Below are 18,046 nucleotides of genomic sequence, written 5' to 3' on the forward strand. Positions count from 1 at the left end.
TTAAAAAAATATCAAGAGCATCAATTTTTTACATTAAATAGCATAAACCTCTGATAAATTATAGTCAAAGTTATGAGGTTACAATGTCATAAAGACAAAACATACAAATCTTACAATCAGTTCCTATCTATGACTTCAACATCCGTTAACCCATGTCCAAATTTTAATTATAGAACAGTTCGAGGCAGACTCATTTTAATACATAGTAGCTCATATTTTCAACTTTTATTTTTTTGGCCATGGAGCAAAACCCTCATACAGAAACTAATCCTCCTCGACTCAAAAAACATGACAAAGACCTTAACCTCAAAGATCACTCATGAAAGTAGATATAAAGAGAAGTCAAACCTTTATTAAAAAAAAAAACAATAAAACAATAAAAAAAATCCAGCAAACAGCTACAACAGCTGGCGCGAGGGAGGCGAAGCACACAGACCGGCGCGTGGTGGAGGAAATAGAACCGTTTTTGTGCCGATGGGCAACTGAGAAGCGGTGAACATGGTGGGCCAATGTGTGGCTGAGCAAAACCAGTTGAGGAGACTAATATAGATTTGAAAAACTAGATCTAAAATCCAATTATTTTAGGGAGGTGAAGAGCGGCACAACACAGTGGAGGGAGGACGGAGGCAGTGGAATATGAACAAAAGAATGGCCGGATTAAAAGCTCCCTCCTCCCTACTCTAGGCAGAGACAGATTTAGGAGGGGATCAGTAGTGGCCCTCGTCCCCCCAAATTACAAAAAAAAAAAAAATTAAGGCAAAAAAAAATTTTAAGATAAAAAAAATAATTTAAGATATTTTTTGTCAATTAATTCCTCTCAAAAAAATATTTTGACTCAATATTTTTTCAAAATCAAAGCCGGCTCCATCCCGGTCTCTTAAGTTTTTTATATAGAAGAAAATCTAGGGCCGGCGCGCTATTCTGTTCTACGTACTGGTGTTAAGTCAGCAATAGTTTTACTTGGCTATATTCGCTGAAAACTCGCCAGCCTTTTACGGTAGACAGGAATCATGATGAATTGCTTTGGCCTTTTATTTCTATTAATAGGATTAGGTCACATGTGGATCACAATGGAAGTTGGCCCACCGTCTTTTCGTCCCTTTTTCTGTCGCAATAAATATTCGAACTTTGCAAATATCTCCTATCCACATGTTTCAGCCACCCAATCCAAGTAGATGGAGTATAAAAGCTGACATTTTTTTTTTCTTTGAAGTCATCTACTAATTAGGCTAGCAATTTTAATATAATTTACGAACTCGACACAAAATTATTGAATTTAAATTTATCATTAACGGGTTAAAATCATACATAAATTGACTCCTTTATAACTCGCTTATTTTACTCTTAGCAGGTCAACCCGTTTTGCCACTCCTACTAACTACTGTTAAATATTTATTTGAAAAATGTTTGTTTATATTTTGACATATATTTCTGTTGATTTAGCATGCTTTATTTACCTTTAATTAAAAAAAGAAAAAAGAAGAGAAATCAAATCAATAATAAATGAAGTATACCAACTTAACAAAAATATATATAAGATAAAAGTTAAAATGAAAATAAATATTTTTCTATTTGAAATTAAATATTATTATTTTTCATCTTAATATATGTACAATTTTATTTTTGGTATTCTCTTAAAATATTTGTCAATTTAGGAAGATTGAATTCTAAGCATCTTGTTTTATTAAACTTTTTTGTCATTTTCTAAAAGTATCTATTTTGAAGTAGGAAAAAAAAAGACTTTTTATAGTGTGTTTGGTCACTTTGGTGTCAATTTTCTACATATTTTTTGTTGTCTTTTTTTTTTTTTAAAAAAAAAAATCATCATTAAATCTATCATATGAGTTTGTTTATTTTTTATTTTTAATGAAAATGAATATAAAAAATGAGTAAAAGAAAGAAATTGAACATTTCTATTGAATAAATTATGTATTTAAAGCAATTAAGAAAAACGCAACAAGTAGATGAACTTCACGAAGGATGGATATGAATGCAACCATTTTTGAGAAAGTTACGTACGTTCCATCAATTTTGTCAATACTTTCTTGTAATAGGCCAAGCAAAGGGAGCTCTTTCTTTCTTTCTTTCTTTTCTTTTTGGTTTTTGCCGTGCTTTTCAAATCTTGTTTTCCCCGACACCAAACCGGTAATTTCCTAACCAAACGAGAAACGACAAAAGACTCCCCAGTAGACCGACCTTTCCCCGATTTTTTGCCGATTTCTATCGGTAACATCCGATTCTATCTAAACCACGTGGAATTGGGCCCCCGTTTGACACGTAAGCAGAGAACATTTAAAAAATCCACCGGTAGGCAAACACGTCATACATGTTCAAAATGGGATTGCGCCCCACAACCAAAAAGTGTCGCAAAAAATGTCGAAAGATGATAAAGGCATAATTTTTTAGCATAATTTTGGCTCAATTCTTTTTATATGATATTTAAAAAAAAAAAAAAAAAAAAAAAACTATTTTTATGAAGAAAAATACCATTTTTTTTTATAAAAAAAAGACCAGAATGTTATTTCTTGAGAAATTTTTTTATTTTTTATTTTTTGAAAAAATAAAAAATAAGAAAAAAGTTATTTGTTGAAAAGTTGTATCTTTATCCCTCTCAAAAAAGGTCACCCTCGCCTCAATCCAAGCGTTCGTTTTCTATCATCTGGATCACACGAGTCCACTGCGGTACATGTGTGAAGCACCTACTGGACTTTTTGGAGCAACGTACGAATCTTTTCCTAGTGGTTGAGCTGTTTTACTCGCTAGGATGAGTTTCTCTGGTACCGACACGTGTACGACGACAAAAAAGCCGGCCTGCTTTAATATATTTTGCTTTACACGTGTAACGCTTTGGTTCGAAAAGGCTGTTAGAAAGTCAAAAATATAATAAAAAGGGTTTTTACACATCATCAGATAAATGTCCTTTTTTATCCTAATCTGGTTACACAAATTATGCGCGTGAGTTTCTATAAATTTGCCACGTTTGAGCAGCTTATTAGCTAATGCTTGAGAACTCAGTTTCTCTCGAGGATCACACTCAATCCATTAAAAATCATTTTTTATTTTATTTTAGTAAAGTATTTACATTTTTACATTTTTTTTTTTAATTATCTACTTTCAATATTCAATTTCAAATATTATTATTTTTATTCACCTTCACTATTTTCAAAAATGAAAAAAAAAAAAAGCCTATTGATTTATTTTATTAGTTTATTTATACATTATTGAGCTATAATGTTCAGCGGTTAATAGTAGTTAAACATTTTTTTTTCTAGTTGAAATGGCCAGTCATATGGGACAATTTTTTTGCCCATTTTCATTTTTACTATCGGGCTAGTAAAAATAACCTTTGACTAGTCTAATTAGAATGCTCTAAAACAATACTGGAAGGATAGAGTTATTTTTCAATTCAATTTATAAAATTGTTGTATTTTTTAAACATGTAAAAAGTAAATATTTTTTTTTAATAGCATTAAGTTGGGAAAAAAAACAAAACATGTAATTCTTCCCTGCCAAAACCCAAGGCCAATTTGGGTTGAGGTGACGGATGGATTGGTAAAAAAAACCCCAACCCAAAACCAATTGGTGAAGCATACCTACTTTTCCCAATAGCCATATAGCCCATCCATGAAAAGCCCATACCTATCAATCATGGGCCTGGAAAGTTGTTGCGGTTCTAGTTAGCATCATTTTGTTAATATGTATGAAACGTTTTTTTTTTTTTTTTTTTTTGTGGGCAAATGTTGTACATCTAAACACACATATATATGCCTATAATATGAAGGGAGTTTATGTGTGTTTTCCGTTGTTGTTTACAACTTAACCCAAATTATGACTTTTGTTTGTGTTGGAGATCCCCTTCCTACTGTTGTTGTTCTTCTTAATCTATTCGGTTTCCTTCCAAGCCAGACTAGATCGAAGTAGTCATCTCTTAGTCTGTTTGGCTTCTTTGAAAGCCGAATTAGATCTAAGTTTATAAAAGTTCTTTTATCCCAATGATTTTATCCATCATAGTCAGATGTGGTCGTCAAAAGCTGCATTTTCAAGTGATTTTCACGTTTCTTAATTTCTTTTAGGGCTATGAAGTGCTTGTAGTCTATCTTAGTTGGGTTATTTTATTTCTTTATTTTTATTCTCTTTCTTTGTATCTTGAAAAGTCTATATCGCAATAAAAAAATTACACACATTATATCACGTCTGCCCTCAGGGACGGATTTAGGGGGGGATCGATAGTGGCTCTAGACCCCCCCCCCCCCCCCCAAATTACAAGAAAAAAAAAATTAAGGCAAAAAAAGAATTTTTAATGTAAAAATAATAATAATTTAATGTATTTTTTGTCAATTAGCTCTTCCCAAAAAATAATTTAGCCCATGGTCTCCCCAAACTGCAAGCTGCCTGCATCCCTACCTACCCTGCTTACAAATTCAATCAATTGGCTCTTCTCAAAAAAGTTTTTAGCCCATGGTCCCTCCAAACTGAAAGTTGGCTGCGTCCCTACCTACCCTGCTTACAAATTCGATTAAATGAACGGTGACGTGATAGTTGTTAAATGTAATAGTAATGAACATAATAATAAAGTACATGGTTTATAAAAAAAAGTAGTGAACAATGTGTTTTGCTACGAAATGATAAGTTAATTAGTTGAACCACTTTAAAGTGTCTCATAAAGACTAAGAGAAAAGACTTTAAATTTCAGCACTTTTTTAAGTGGAGGAAGAAGTGATGGTCACTTTCCCTAGTCCCAATCACCAACTCCCCCTCCCCTCCCCTCTCTCTTTTACTTCGAGACACCGCATCATTCTGGCCACCCAAATATTTTATTTTAATTTTTATAGTGAACGGCCAGGATCTTATCATTTGTGGAATACCATTCATCAAGATGGATATTCTCGTGTCAGAAAAAATTAGCAAAAGGACAAATAAATAAATAATGAAAATATGAAAAAATGGGTTCCTTTGTTACCTCCGGGATGGAATCGGGTGCAATGATTAGGAGAAGAAAAAGTAGAAGGGAGATTCGAACTAGTAATATTTACTTTATGAAGCGTGATTTTTTGTCGATTAAATTACTTTTTGAAAAAGTAAGTTCGAACACTTATTTAAACATCATTCTGAACAAGTGAGATTTGAAATTATTGGTATTGTAGTTTGGTGATATACATAAAAAATCACTCAATCAATCTCTACACGAAAGATAACCAGGGCAGTAAAAGAAAATGAATGAAAACACTATTAAGATATTCTCCACAAGTAAAATCAGGCCGCATGAACTTTATTGGGATCTATGCTACCATATTGGCCAAATGATCTCTCATAAACAGGAATACACTCCCGAGTTATAGATAAATTCGATTCTAATTTATTTCTTGTTCTTTATTCAATTTTCTACATGACCTTAATTGACACGAGCGTTGGAGTGCTTTCGGTCCTAAAGGCGGGCTTTCGATCAACCTCTTTTTTGTTTTGTAGGAAAAGCTACATCGCCAATCTGACTGTACAAAAATCTGTATCAATACAACTTATTACACCCGATCGAGATCCCTTTCATGATTTATTATGCTAAAGCAATCGTCATGGCGTTGAAAGGTTTTCCAATGGTTAGTGGTTGATTGATATGGACCAGAATATTGGAAACTTCACCAGAAGACTTGTAGTATGGCCTATGTCATCTCATGGTGGTCCATACAATGATTTCTTTCTTTCTTTTTTCCATTTGAAGTTTTGAAACTTCTTCGTTCTTCTAAAAAATCCTATTTCAAACACGCAAACTTTGTTGACTTCGTTAGATTTCCTGATCTAAGTGGAGCACTTTGTTATGGTTTGTTTTTCTTCTTCCTCGGATATAATTACCCCCAAGAAGTCATTACCAGCGTCACACGCTTCTGTAAATAGATGCAATTGCTCATGAGTTTCAGATGCATATCTGTAATTTGACATGTTATAATTATAAGCCTAGCTAACACGCAAAAGATGTGGACTTTGTAGTCAGTTTCGGCAATTTTTGATTCTTTCTACGTAATTCCTGATACATCTTCAATGACGGTCCGAACTTCATAAATTCAGGTAACTTAAGAGAGAAGCTAATTGCAATAAATCCGCATCCGAAAAAGAAGAAGCAAAGGGTAAGGCTTAAAGGAATGGCTTTCACACAGCAATTGGTAAAGCAAATGATTGAGAAGGTTTCTTCAGGAGGCCACATGTTTTGTGCATTTTTGGTTATGGTGTTGAAAGGAGTAATGGCTGAAGAGAAGACACCAGAACACTCAATTAGACCCTGTCCTCCTCCTCAAGAGTGCACCCCACGCGTTTCTCATATGGAATTTTTTATTTATTATTATTTTTTTCTCTATGTGTTTCTTGGGGTAGATGATAAGAGACTTCTTCTTTAACCCAAAAAATGTTCATCTACTAAAAGCTGGTCAAAATGCAAATAGCAATTAGATTTTTTTATTTATTTATTTATTTTTTTTGAATATGTAAAGTCAAATTTATGGAACATTACTTACCCTTTGAATTGGCATTGATTTGCAATTATCACACCACCCTTTTAGAAGTGACAATTGACCCCTTAAACCTTATAGCACTTTCATTTTGACCTTTCGTTAGTATTTTTTGTTAATTTAGACAAAAAAATGCGTTAGGTGAAAATTATCTAGTATTTTATTATACCTCTTATCAAATGTATAAAAATGTAATTGTACCCTTATATATCGTTAGATGCAACAAAACAAAATTTAAATAAAAAAATATTTAAATTAAAATGATCGTATTCCTCCCTGTAAAACGTACAAATTAATAAGACCATCGTCACGCTTCACCGTTTTATCACTTCAAATCTCCAATTAAGATATAGAACGTATGATGTTGTGATATTATTTTATTGGTTCGTTTTCATCATTTTCGTCACTTCCCCAAGAAAACACCCAATGGAAATTAAATAATGATTTATTGTTGAGCTAATGTTCATCTTATTCGAAAAAGGAAAATTAGTAAATAACAAAGACTAGAATATTGTAAAAAAGAAAAAAGAAAAAAAAAGGTGGGCCAAGCCCATGGATTTACCCCACAAAATCAGTCGCACATCATTGAGTCGGTCCCTGCACATGTGTTTGGACAAAATGCAAGCCCTTAAAAAAAAAAAAAAAAAAAAAAAATAGAACGAATTATAGCCCACGTAACTCCATCATCAACGTGTCCGATTAGCGTGTAAATGACCCTCTCTTTGAGCCAACCAACCATTTACATGAGCCCTTCTCTCTCTCTCTCTCTTTCTCACTAAGAGAGGAAAAGAAAAATACAGATTGTGATACAGCATTCATGACTCTTTCTTGTCCGCTCTGCTTCCTTTGGTTCCAAACGTCTCAAGCCGGCCAAACCCAATTCACACACTCCAAAATCACAATCATCCTTAGCGGATTCTAGCTCTTAATTTGGATTCAATCTCAGCCTCGAATTCCATCGGATGTGTTAGATGCGAGCTGTGAGAAACATAGGCATCGACAGGTCCCGATCTGCAGGAGGATTCGAGTTCCTTGTTCTCTTAATATTTTCGCTAGGTGGGTCGGTCTGGTTTTGAGTCTAGAATCGTGGGTTCGATCTGGTTTTCCAATTCGATTGGTGTGTTTGTTTCCGTCGGAGATTGGATTCAGGATCTGGGTTCCGTTTGAAATGGTCTATTACCATAACTCAATCTCGGTCTGCAAGTCTGTTGACCAAGCCACAACCATGTCTGACACTAAATCAAAGCTTAGCAATCATTTTCCTAGGAATAGAAAAACACCCAATTCACCGAATTGTTCGAAAATCCCAGTTTGTGATCGATCTCGATCGGCGGCAATAGATATAGTAATCCTTATTGCCTGTATTGGTGCTTGTGGGTTTTTGCTGTTCCCATATATTAGGTTTGTGGTCGTTGAGCTGATGAAAATTGTTGGAGCGATTGCTTCTTTGGTTAAAGAGGAAGTTTCAGGTGCTCCGATGATATATGGTTCTATAGGACTTAGCGTTTGTTGTGCCGCATTGGCTGCCTGGTTGGTTTTGATTTGTACTAGTCGGAAATGTGGGAATCCGACTTGCAAGGGGCTAAGGAAGGCAGCGGAGTTCGATATTCAGTTGGAGACAGAGGACTGTGTGAAGAATTCGACTAATTTGGTTAGAGATGGAGGCTTGAAGAAGGGTCTATTCGAATTGCCACGCGACCATCACCGCGAATTGGAGTCAGAGCTTAAGAAGATGGCGCCTCCTAACGGAAGAGCAGTTCTTATTTTTCGAGCGAGGTGTGGGTGTTCTGTTGGTAGATTGGAAGTTCCGGGGCCAAAGAAGTATCGGAAGATCAAAAAGTAGAATTGATGCGATTGGTTCAATGCAATAGGAAGGATAATCGGAATACAGGAATAGCCATAATGGAGAGAGAAGGGCGGGCCTTCTCCTGATTGATCTCTTTCGGAACTTTATTGTCTTTAAATAAGTTTATGGAAATAAGTTGTAAGGATTATATACAGCTGGTTATAGTGGGGAATATAAGAATCCTTTAATTTATTATATTTCTAATATATTTAAAATTGCTTTATGCTTTAAGTTTCTGTTTTAAAGGTTGTGAATTTTTCATTATAATCCTTCTGGTTGCAGTTTATTGAATTTTTTTTGGAGGTTATGATTGTTCTTAAGCTGGAATGAAGTAATTTTAGTATTTTAAAATTTAGTAATAATTTCCTCACAGAATTCCCACTCAAACCAGGTCCATCCTGTTATTGTTGAAATTTTCAGAAACTATATTCAGAACTTCGTGGTACTATTCATAATATAATTACAAAGTGATGTGTGGTCGATGATCTAACTACTGTGATTGATCTGCTTGGACATGTAAACAAGCATCGTTTTATGTTTCTGTTATGCAGATGATGGTACAGAAAGCTGTTCCATTTGTTGATTGGCGGGTGAAGGGACAAATTTAGATGAGATCCACATTAGGATCACTACACTTGATGGAAACACGCGGTACGATTCATTCTGTCTACACATGTTTCATGTTTGCATCACGCTGCACAGCTAACTTTGATTTCCTATTAGATCATATCATGTTTGGCTTATAATTATTATGTACTTTTGGAAAGCTTTTAACTGATGATCCAAATTCCTTTTTTTTTTTTTTTCTTTTTTTTTTTTCAATTAAAGTCCCTCTGATTATTCAATAACAAAGTTGATCATGTATGCATTTTTCATTCATTAGTAAACGATTGAATAGCAATCATCAATTGTCAAGCACATTCTACAGTTGGAGTCTGTGCATGATAATATAAGGATATTCTGAGGCTTTCATGGACCTGCATGAATTTGATCTTTTAAATCCCCTAGTCAAGAATAAAGAGTTCTTTCATGATGATATTTACTTCTTGAAGTGTACTACCTTGTTCTAGGTTGCGTACCAATGATGTTTATCAAGTTCCTTATGTTGTATGTGGACATATCAAGTTCTTTGATCTCTCCTGTCACGGGGACTTTATCTTCTTAAAGTACCAGAGAAGTTTATTCCCTCGGTTTGCGAAGAAGGTTGAGTATGAGATCCTATCACTTTGAGAAGTTGGAAGTATTTTACAACCTAAACTACTGTTACAGTATAATTAATATGGTAGATAGGCCTGCTGTAAAGGAAGGTTTCCTTGTTTGTTTACTCATTATTTACTTATGGTTTGTGGGCTACTCTGTCTGCGTTTAATACAAATGCTGATGAGACAGAAATCATCTTCAGCTATTTTTATGATCAGATCATTCCATCCTGCCTTCAAATACTATTCATTCTATTGTGATGATGAGATCATTCTAAAAGGCTGTGGCAAAGTAAAGACTAGGTTGGAAGGTTGTAATTACCATCAGGGTTTTAGGAAATATCACAATTAAAAGCAAATGGTTATACTGCTTCGGTGATATTCACATCAACATTTAACGTTGTCTCTCTGGATATCCTTGTATGTAAAGGGGATGCTGAAAAATCCTTGTCTGTTATTTTTAAAGTACGTCATTATTTGACATTGCCTAGGGAAGCTTTTTCACGTTACCACCTGTTATGCTTCTTTGCCCATTAGAGCTGCCATCCATGGTTCATATATGCTTAAAATTGATTATTAATTGAAAAACCTAAGCAGCTGTGTTTTGATACCAAATAATAGGGAAAACACCGAGTCCTATTCTGTTTTTGCTGTGTATCTATCTATTTGTGTTCATTCCCTTTTTGTCTTCTTCTTTTTCTTTGTGATAAGTATCTTGTGTCTAATAACCCCCCTGAAAAGAGTATCTTGTGTCCATTCTTTTCCATGCAATTGAGGGCTAGAGACATGATTGCCTCATTCATCTTTTTCAAATATGTTAGTACATGTTCTGCTTCTTTGCCTGTTGACATTTACCACCTTACCTAGTACATTGAAAGATGTCACAGGTACTGCAGATTTCCATGCCGATATATACAAACATATTCATCATTTTTGACATACCTGAGCTTAACCTTTTCTGTTTTCATGATGGCTGCAATCATTTGTTTGTTCCTCTAAAGCCCTACCCTGTGCCCATTCCTTTCCACGCAATTAATCTTTAGTGGCTTTTCCACTTTTCCTAATTTTCAAGTCCCTTTTTTACTCATCATTTTCAGAATTAATTGTCCTTGAAGATATAAATTCATTTCAAGAAAAACCTCGCCTGTATGTACTCATACCTATGTTAGCTATCCCTTTATTGCGGATTCAACTTGCATCTAAAATTGAAAGACTGGCATCCAACTATACATGCGTGCCTCGTAATTTATGTATGATGTGAAAACCGGGATGACAAGAAGCTCTTGAATTAGAATGGAACTTCTATTAGGTAGCTACTGTAAACCTAGTTAGGGGTTTAAGGCTTCCAGGCCTAAATTGTGCAGGATGCATGGCAGCTGTGAGAAAGAAATTCAAATATCCTACATATCTTTCCTGCAGAGCCTGATTGTATAATATATAATTATCAGCTGGGTTCTCTCAACAATACTGACCAATTTATCATGGACTTAAGAATACACCTCATGGAAGAGATGTGATGTATGCTAGTCCATGGATACATCTCATGACAGGGCCAATAACCAATTCACATTACAAGTAGAGCCCCATAGCTTCCACCATCTCAAAGATGATGGCTTCTTCATTGCATGATTCTATCAAAATATAGAATTAGATCTAGATATTACTTTAATAATGATGCTGGTTGGAGAATCTTGTATTGGTTCCTCCTGCAGTGGTAATTATGAATGTGAGGTGCAGAATGTGGCCTGCTGGCCGAGAACATATTCTATGTTCCCCCCGGGAAGTGGGAACAGAGTTAAGTTTTGATGAATAGCTTAAAAATTTTCTGGGTGGGGCTCTGCACCTCCTTAATTACATGCAGTTTATACTCTGTACACAAAAGAAGAGCAAGTTAGTCACTTCCGTCCGTTAAAGATAGGGCTTGGCCTTAGATCTTGTTATTCTAAATGTTGCTTCCGTGACAAGCAACAAAATGGCACTTCAAGTGGTGCCTAGTGAGATTTCTTCATCAGCCTAATCTTGCAGCACTTCTTTTATATCATGATTCGTTTACCATTTTTGAAGTACTTCAAAGATGCTCTTCCTTGTGTCATTGTGTGTACGACAGTTCTAAAGCAACCACTTTGGCATCTTCAACCATATCCTATTACTTCTTCTCGAGGACACTGGCTTTTGATCTCTATTACCTGTAACCCACTCTCAAAACTAATGAAATCACAAAGTTAACTTTTCTTTCTTCTTTTCTCTTTTAATTTTTTTTTCCCCTTCTGTAGTATTAATTCTTATCGAATCATGTTGTCTGTCTACTCCATTCAGATATTGGGAATAAAGGAAAAAAAAAAAGAAAAGAAGAAAAGACTACTGTTACCATTTGTAGGTGTTCCCTTCTGCACACAATAATCTAGCAATGATTTAGATGAGCCCCAAATTACAATTAAGCCAAGTCGAGCCGAGTATTGAATATTCATATTTGGTTTGTTTAATTTTATTTCAAATTTGAATCAAGTTCTAGCTTATAACCAAGTAGAGCTGGATAATGTGTTCAAACTTGATTCATTTATATTTTGAACAAGCTTGAACTTATTTCCAAATTACTCATTAACTTATTCATTTTTTTTAATATATAAAGTAAATATTTTCATTTTTTTTTTTGTAAAATATATACTAATCATTAGTTACTCAATTTATTATTAAGATTATATCATTCTATTAACTAGATAAATTAATTTTTATTTATAAACTCATAAAAATTAACATAACCAACCTTATATTTGTAATAAATCATATATAATTTTTTATGGTGAAATAGGCTCTTTATATTATATCATATAACCTTATCTAAAATCTTAAACATTTTCAACTTGTTAAGAACAATACTATGAAAAAAAAAAAATAATAAAGTTATATAAATTTATACAAGTTAAGCCAAGTTTATATGAGTTTGACTTATTTAATAAATGAGCTTAAATTTCTATTCAATATCGGATAGTTTGAAAGCAAATCGAGTTTTTACAATCAACCTCCAACTGTTATATAAACAACTAGGTTCATTTACAGTCCCATCTCCCACGTGAATAATTAGAGTTTACCAACTAATTAATAGATCCGTCTCTGCTAATAGATTCGTTGTAAAATTGATTATGATTATTATGAGTTGGTCCACGTGATTACACTCTGTAATCTGATAAAGATAAAATTTGCCTGTGAAAGATAAAAAGCAGACGCTTTGTGAATTTCAAAAAAAGATTTAGAAAACGACACGGTTTTGCCGCTAAAGTCCCAAGCAGATATTTTTCTGAAGCGACTAAAAAATCCCCAAGGAAAAAGAAAACGCATCGTTTTGAGCCATTTCGTCGTTGTTCAAGTTCCATGGTGAGTTGGTGATCCTTGCAACTACCTCCCAGCTACTCGGGCGGAGTCCTCGATGCTGACCACTTCGTTCATATCCCACATCTCGCTTTAGCAAAAACATGAGGAAAAAGCGAAACAAATTCACACTTTCTCAAGGTGCAATTTTTTCTCGGCTTCTAGTGCCACCAGTTTTCACTGATTTGCTTGTACTGTTTGAGCATGGAGATCCCACTCTTACGCTACTCGAGCCTCTCATTTGATCGGAGTCAAAGTAATTGTAGTTTTCCTTTCACTCTCTCGGATCCTAAGGATAAGCTTTTCAAGGATAATTCGTTGTTTTCTGGGTATTGTTTTTCGTTCAATAGGAGGAAATGGAGGAACCCGTTTGATAAGATTAGGTGTTCTTCACTGGAACAAGGGCTGCAACCACGGCTGAAGCCGAAGCCGAAGCCGTCAAAAATCGATGTTGGTGAGAGGAAAGAAGCGGTTTTGGAAGAAACACAGAAGAGAAAACCCAGTCCGGGGCTTTGTAGTCAGATAGAGAAGTTGGTTTTGAATAAGAGGTATAGGGAAGCGCTTGAATTGTTTGAGATCTTGGAGTTTGAGGGGGGTTTTGAATTGGGTTCTAGCACGTATGACGCATTGGTGAGCGCGTGCATAGGTTTGAAGTCGATTAGAGGGGTGAAGAGGTTGTTTAGATTTATGACTAATAATGGGTTTGAATTGGATTTGTATATGAGGAACAGGGTGCTACTTATGCATGTGAAATGTGGGATGATGATTGATGCGCGTAGGCTGTTCGATGAAATGCCGGCGAAGAACTTTGTCTCGTGGAATACGATAATCGGGGGACTTGTGGCCTCTGGGGATTACCTTGAGGCATTCCAGATGTTTTTTATTTTGTGGGAGGAGTTTTCAGATGGTGGATCGCGCACATTTGCCATGATGATTCAGGCATCTGCCGGGTTGAGTAACATTTTTGCAGGGAGGCAGTTTCATTCGTGTGCTTTGAAGATGGGTTTCGGTGAGAATATTTTTGTGTCTTGTGCTCTGATTGACATGTATAGTAAGTGTGGGAGCATTGAAGATGCTCAATGTGTTTTTGATGAGATGCCGGTGAAGACCACGGTTGGGTGGAATTCCATTATAGCAGGTTATGCACTTCATGGTTATAGTGAGGAAGCTCTTAGTATGTATAATGAGATGCGTGATTCTGGTGTTGAAGTTGACCATTTCACATTTTCGATAATTATAAGAATATGTACAAGGTTAGCTTCATTAGAGCACGCTAGGCAAGCTCATGCAGGTTTAGTTCGTCACGGTTTTGGATTAGATATAGTAGCCAACACAGCACTTGTAGATTTCTATAGCAAATGGGGAAGAATAGAAGATGCCCGTCATGTTTTTGACAAGATGCCCCAAAAGAACGTAATATCTTGGAATGCCTTGATTGCTGGCTATGGTAATCATGGTCGTGGAGAAGAGGCCATTGATATGTTCAAGCAGATGCTTCAGGAAGGATTGATACCCAACCATGTCACCTTTCTTGCTGTTCTATCTGCTTGTAGTTATTCAGGTTTAACAGAGTGTGGGTGGGAGATTTTTGAATCAATGAGTGGGGATCACAAGATTAAGCCCCGTGCAATGCATTATGCATGTATGATTGAATTGTTAGGTCGAGAGGGGCTTTTGGATGATGCATTTGCACTGATAAGAAGTGCTCCATTTAAGCCTACAGCTAACATGTGGGCTGCCTTGCTGACAGCTTGTCGAGTCCATGAGAATTTAGAGCTTGGAAAATTTGCAGCGGAGAATCTTTATGGAATGGAGCCTGAAAAGCTTAACAATTATGTTGTGCTTTTTAATATTTACAACAGCTCTGGCAAGTTGAAGGAAGCTGCTGCCGTTTTTCAGACCTTGAGAAGAAAGGGTTTGAGAATGCTTCCAGCATGCAGTTGGATTGAAGTTAAAAAGCAGCCTTATGTTTTCCTTTCCGGAGATAAAAGCCATTACCAAACAAAAGAGATTCACCTGAAAGTGGACAACTTGATGCTAGAGATTGCAAAACATGGTTATGTTCCTGAAAGAAAATATTTGCTTCCTGATGTTGAACAGGGAGAGCAGGTTTTGCTGTACCACAGTGAGAAACTGGCGATAGCTTTTGGGCTGATCAACACTCCAGATTGGACAGCACTGCAAGTTGTTCAGAGCCATCGGATTTGTGGCGACTGCCACAGTGCGATTAAGCTAATAGCCTTGGTTACTGGACGTGAAATTGTTGTGAAGGATGCCAGCAGATTCCACCATTTCAGAGATGGGAGTTGTTCTTGTGGGGATTATTGGTGATCCAGCTACCATTCGGGAGCCAAAGCTTGACTACTACTATATGGGAATTGTTCTTGTGGGGATTCTTGGTGATTGGAAATTTTGTTTTGTTGGACCAGATAACCTGTTTTTAGGATATCTTTTATGTCAGCTTTTTTTCCTCCTCTTTGATACAGTAGTGTAACCATACATTATAGTTGTAATCTTTAGAGGCACGAATAGAAACCAAAGTCCAATTTTCAAGAACCTAGAAAATTTGTGCTTTGGGCTCTTTGAGTTGAGGCATTGTTTCTTATTGTAGTTCTAATTGCTGGGTGGTTTTATATATTGTTGCAAGCATGCATTGAAGGATTTAAGAAGACATAGCACAACACGAATTTTCTTTTAACAGACTTGAATTGAAGCAGCTTAAGAAAATAAATAAAGAAAGCTTTTACTATGTAAAAAGGTTTTTTTTTGTTTTTTTGTTTTTTTGTTTTTCTTTGATGGGTGGTAGTATTTTTTTAGCTTGTGATTTTTTTTGTAAGAGACCATTTGTAATTGTTTGATCTGGGTTTGGTTTTTCGTTGTTTGATGTAAAGAACTGAGTTTCAGTTTTCTTGCCGCTGTGTTTGGGTGTTTTATTTGTGTTTGAATGAAAAAAAATTTCATTATAAAAAAAATAATAATAAAAAAAAAAAAAAGGCCAAACAAAACGCAAGTCCGTTTCATATTTTTGAGAAAAGTTACTATTTACAGAAAGTAAAAAGTTTAATCTCTGAAGAATTAGCAAATGGATCAGCAAGAGGTGTACATTGTATCTTGACCTGAGATTTGCTTAAGAAGGAACATGAAGCAACTGAGGTAGGAGGTCAAAGCTCATGAAGTCAATACAAAAAGCAGGTCTAAAATATATTCGAGTTGAGATTTTCGGCGGCTTAGGGTCATCTCAGCATCTACCAAAATTTAACGTGGCCAAATTTTCTTTTTTAAAAAAAAAAATTAAAAAAAAGAGATATTAAAGGAAAATTTAAATTTAAAGTATTAATACTAAATTTAAGGTATTAGTACTAAGGTGTTGTTTGGTAAACAATAATGCACTGTTTATGAGTGGTGAGGAAAAATATGAGTGTAATAATTAATATAGAGAAGTGAAAAAAGTTGTATTGAAAAGTAAAAAAATTTTGTTTTGTAGTGGTTTTTTTATTTAAATAATAGTAAAAAGTGAATGATGTAATATAAAAAGTGAGAATATTTTGATGTTAATTTTTTTGAAAAATGAGATAAAAAATGTGGGGGAATATGATGTTGTTTAACAAACAACACCTAAATTTGAGGCATTAGCATCAAATTTAGGATGATCAAATCTCTTTTGGGTAATACAATCCTTAAAGGGTTAACCTTCCACACCTAAATTTTAGTTTTGAATTAAAAAATAAATTTTAAAACATTAAAAACTTTATATTAACTTATTAAAATTTAATTAACAAAAAAATACAATTTTTTTTTTCCTTAAATTTTTAATATATGTCCTACGCGCGTAGCAGGACTCAATATACACGTAAGAAAACGAAAAATATTAAAAAAATACGATTGTTAAGAAATTAATTATTTTTTAAAATATAATTGTTAAGATAAGACAAATATTCAAATAATGTATGACGGTTAAGATAAGATAAACATTGAAAAATATAAATATTTAGAGGAATAATTAAGAAATTTTTGAAAAAAAATAATATTTAAATAAAATAACGAAAGTGAATAGCTAAATTATTTGAAGCTAGTAAAATTTGGTGAATCTTAACATCAATAAAGTAAACAAATAAACGATTAATTATGGGCTCTAAAAGAAAATGTTCAATTAATTGTAAATCAAATGTCTGATCAACTATGTTTCAATGTACAAACTAGCTACCATATAAAATTGTTAAAAAAAAAATGGAAATTATCTAATCCTGTGGCTCTTCTTCAGAATTGCATGTCTTGTGTCGAAACGTAATCAACTTCATCACTCCCACGACTCTCATCCGAATCAGCCGCCGCGGATCCACGGCTGAGGGCCCGTAATCGGATCCCCACGGCTACCGATCCAGATAGGCACCAGAACAGGCCTCTGCTCTCCCTCTTCTCCACCGCCACTATTCACGTTGACTTCCTCCACCGGCATCGCAAACCGGCAAACCGGGCAGGACCCGTGGAGCCCCAGCCACCTCTCGATGCAACCGGAGTGGAAGCTGTGTTTGCACGGCATCTCCCTCGCCTCGCCGCCGACCTCGTAGCCGTCCAAGCAAATCGGGCACTCCTTCGCCACCGCCTCTTCCTGGGTCACCGCCACCCTCGGCATTGCCTCGATCGACACCCTCGACGCCGGCAACGGCCCGCGCTTCTCCGACGCGAAGCCGATGAGGGCCTCGACGTCTAGGGCTTCTTGTTGGCTTCTGGGGAAGTCTAACACGATATACGATATTGCGACCGGGTCAAGTAGCACGAAACGGGACCAATTCTGGGGGGCGTAGAGAGTGTCTACGATTTCGGAGATAGTGTTAGAGACCCTTTGCGTTCGGGTTTCGGTTGAAGACGCTGAATCCGACATTGAATTTCGCTCTGCTAGTGCTAGAGAGAGTGAGAAGAGGTTTACGCGGGTGCGAGAATAGTGTTATGAGAATTGAGAAGAGTAGAGGAGGCGACGTGTATTTATAAGGTATACTACTATGTCGGTGGGGATTCCCATTTTTATTTATCAAATTCGAGTAATGCTAGTAGAATAATTTTTTGTTTTTTATATCTTTTTTAAGGGATAAATGTAAAATTGATATTTGTAGTTGGCTTAAATTACAAATCACTTCATG

At 35.4% G+C, this 18,046-nt stretch overlaps 2 protein-coding genes and 1 pseudogene across 2 annotated transcripts; 2 read left to right on the forward strand and 1 right to left on the reverse strand.

Moving 5' to 3' along the window:
- Positions 1-7,573: 7,573 nt before the first annotated feature.
- LOC132181066 (Ribosomal protein L34e superfamily protein) lies at positions 7,574-8,549 on the forward strand. The gene has a single exon (XM_059594116.2). The coding sequence runs from the start codon at positions 7,666-7,668 to the stop codon at positions 8,338-8,340; it is 675 nt and encodes a 224-aa protein (XP_059450099.2). The 5' UTR covers positions 7,574-7,665; the 3' UTR covers positions 8,341-8,549.
- Positions 8,550-12,834: 4,285 nt separating this feature from the next.
- EMB3141 (Pentatricopeptide repeat (PPR-like) superfamily protein) lies at positions 12,835-15,608 on the forward strand. Its single transcript, XM_059596507.2, has one exon. The coding sequence runs from the start codon at positions 13,113-13,115 to the stop codon at positions 15,237-15,239; it is 2,127 nt and encodes a 708-aa protein (XP_059452490.2). The 5' UTR covers positions 12,835-13,112; the 3' UTR covers positions 15,240-15,608.
- A 1,557-nt stretch (positions 15,609-17,165) lies between these two features.
- LOC132182162 (E3 ubiquitin-protein ligase MPSR1-like) lies at positions 17,166-17,790 on the reverse strand (annotated as a pseudogene).
- Between the last annotated feature and the right edge of the window lie 256 nt (positions 17,791-18,046).

The sequence above is a fragment of the Corylus avellana genome, chromosome 5, assembly GCF_965113065.1.
Source record: "Corylus avellana chromosome 5, dhCorAvel1.hap1.2, whole genome shotgun sequence".
In the NCBI taxonomy this organism is placed as follows: Eukaryota; Viridiplantae; Streptophyta; class Magnoliopsida; order Fagales; family Betulaceae; genus Corylus; species Corylus avellana.

What these genes read in the sequence shown, in the direction of transcription:
- EMB3141 (XM_059596507.2), top strand. Translation starts at nt 13,113, where the DNA reads ATGGAGATCCCACTCTTACGCTACTCGAGCCTCTCATTTGATCGGAGT.
- LOC132181066 (XM_059594116.2), top strand. Translation starts at nt 7,666, where the DNA reads ATGGTCTATTACCATAACTCAATCTCGGTCTGCAAGTCTGTTGACCAA.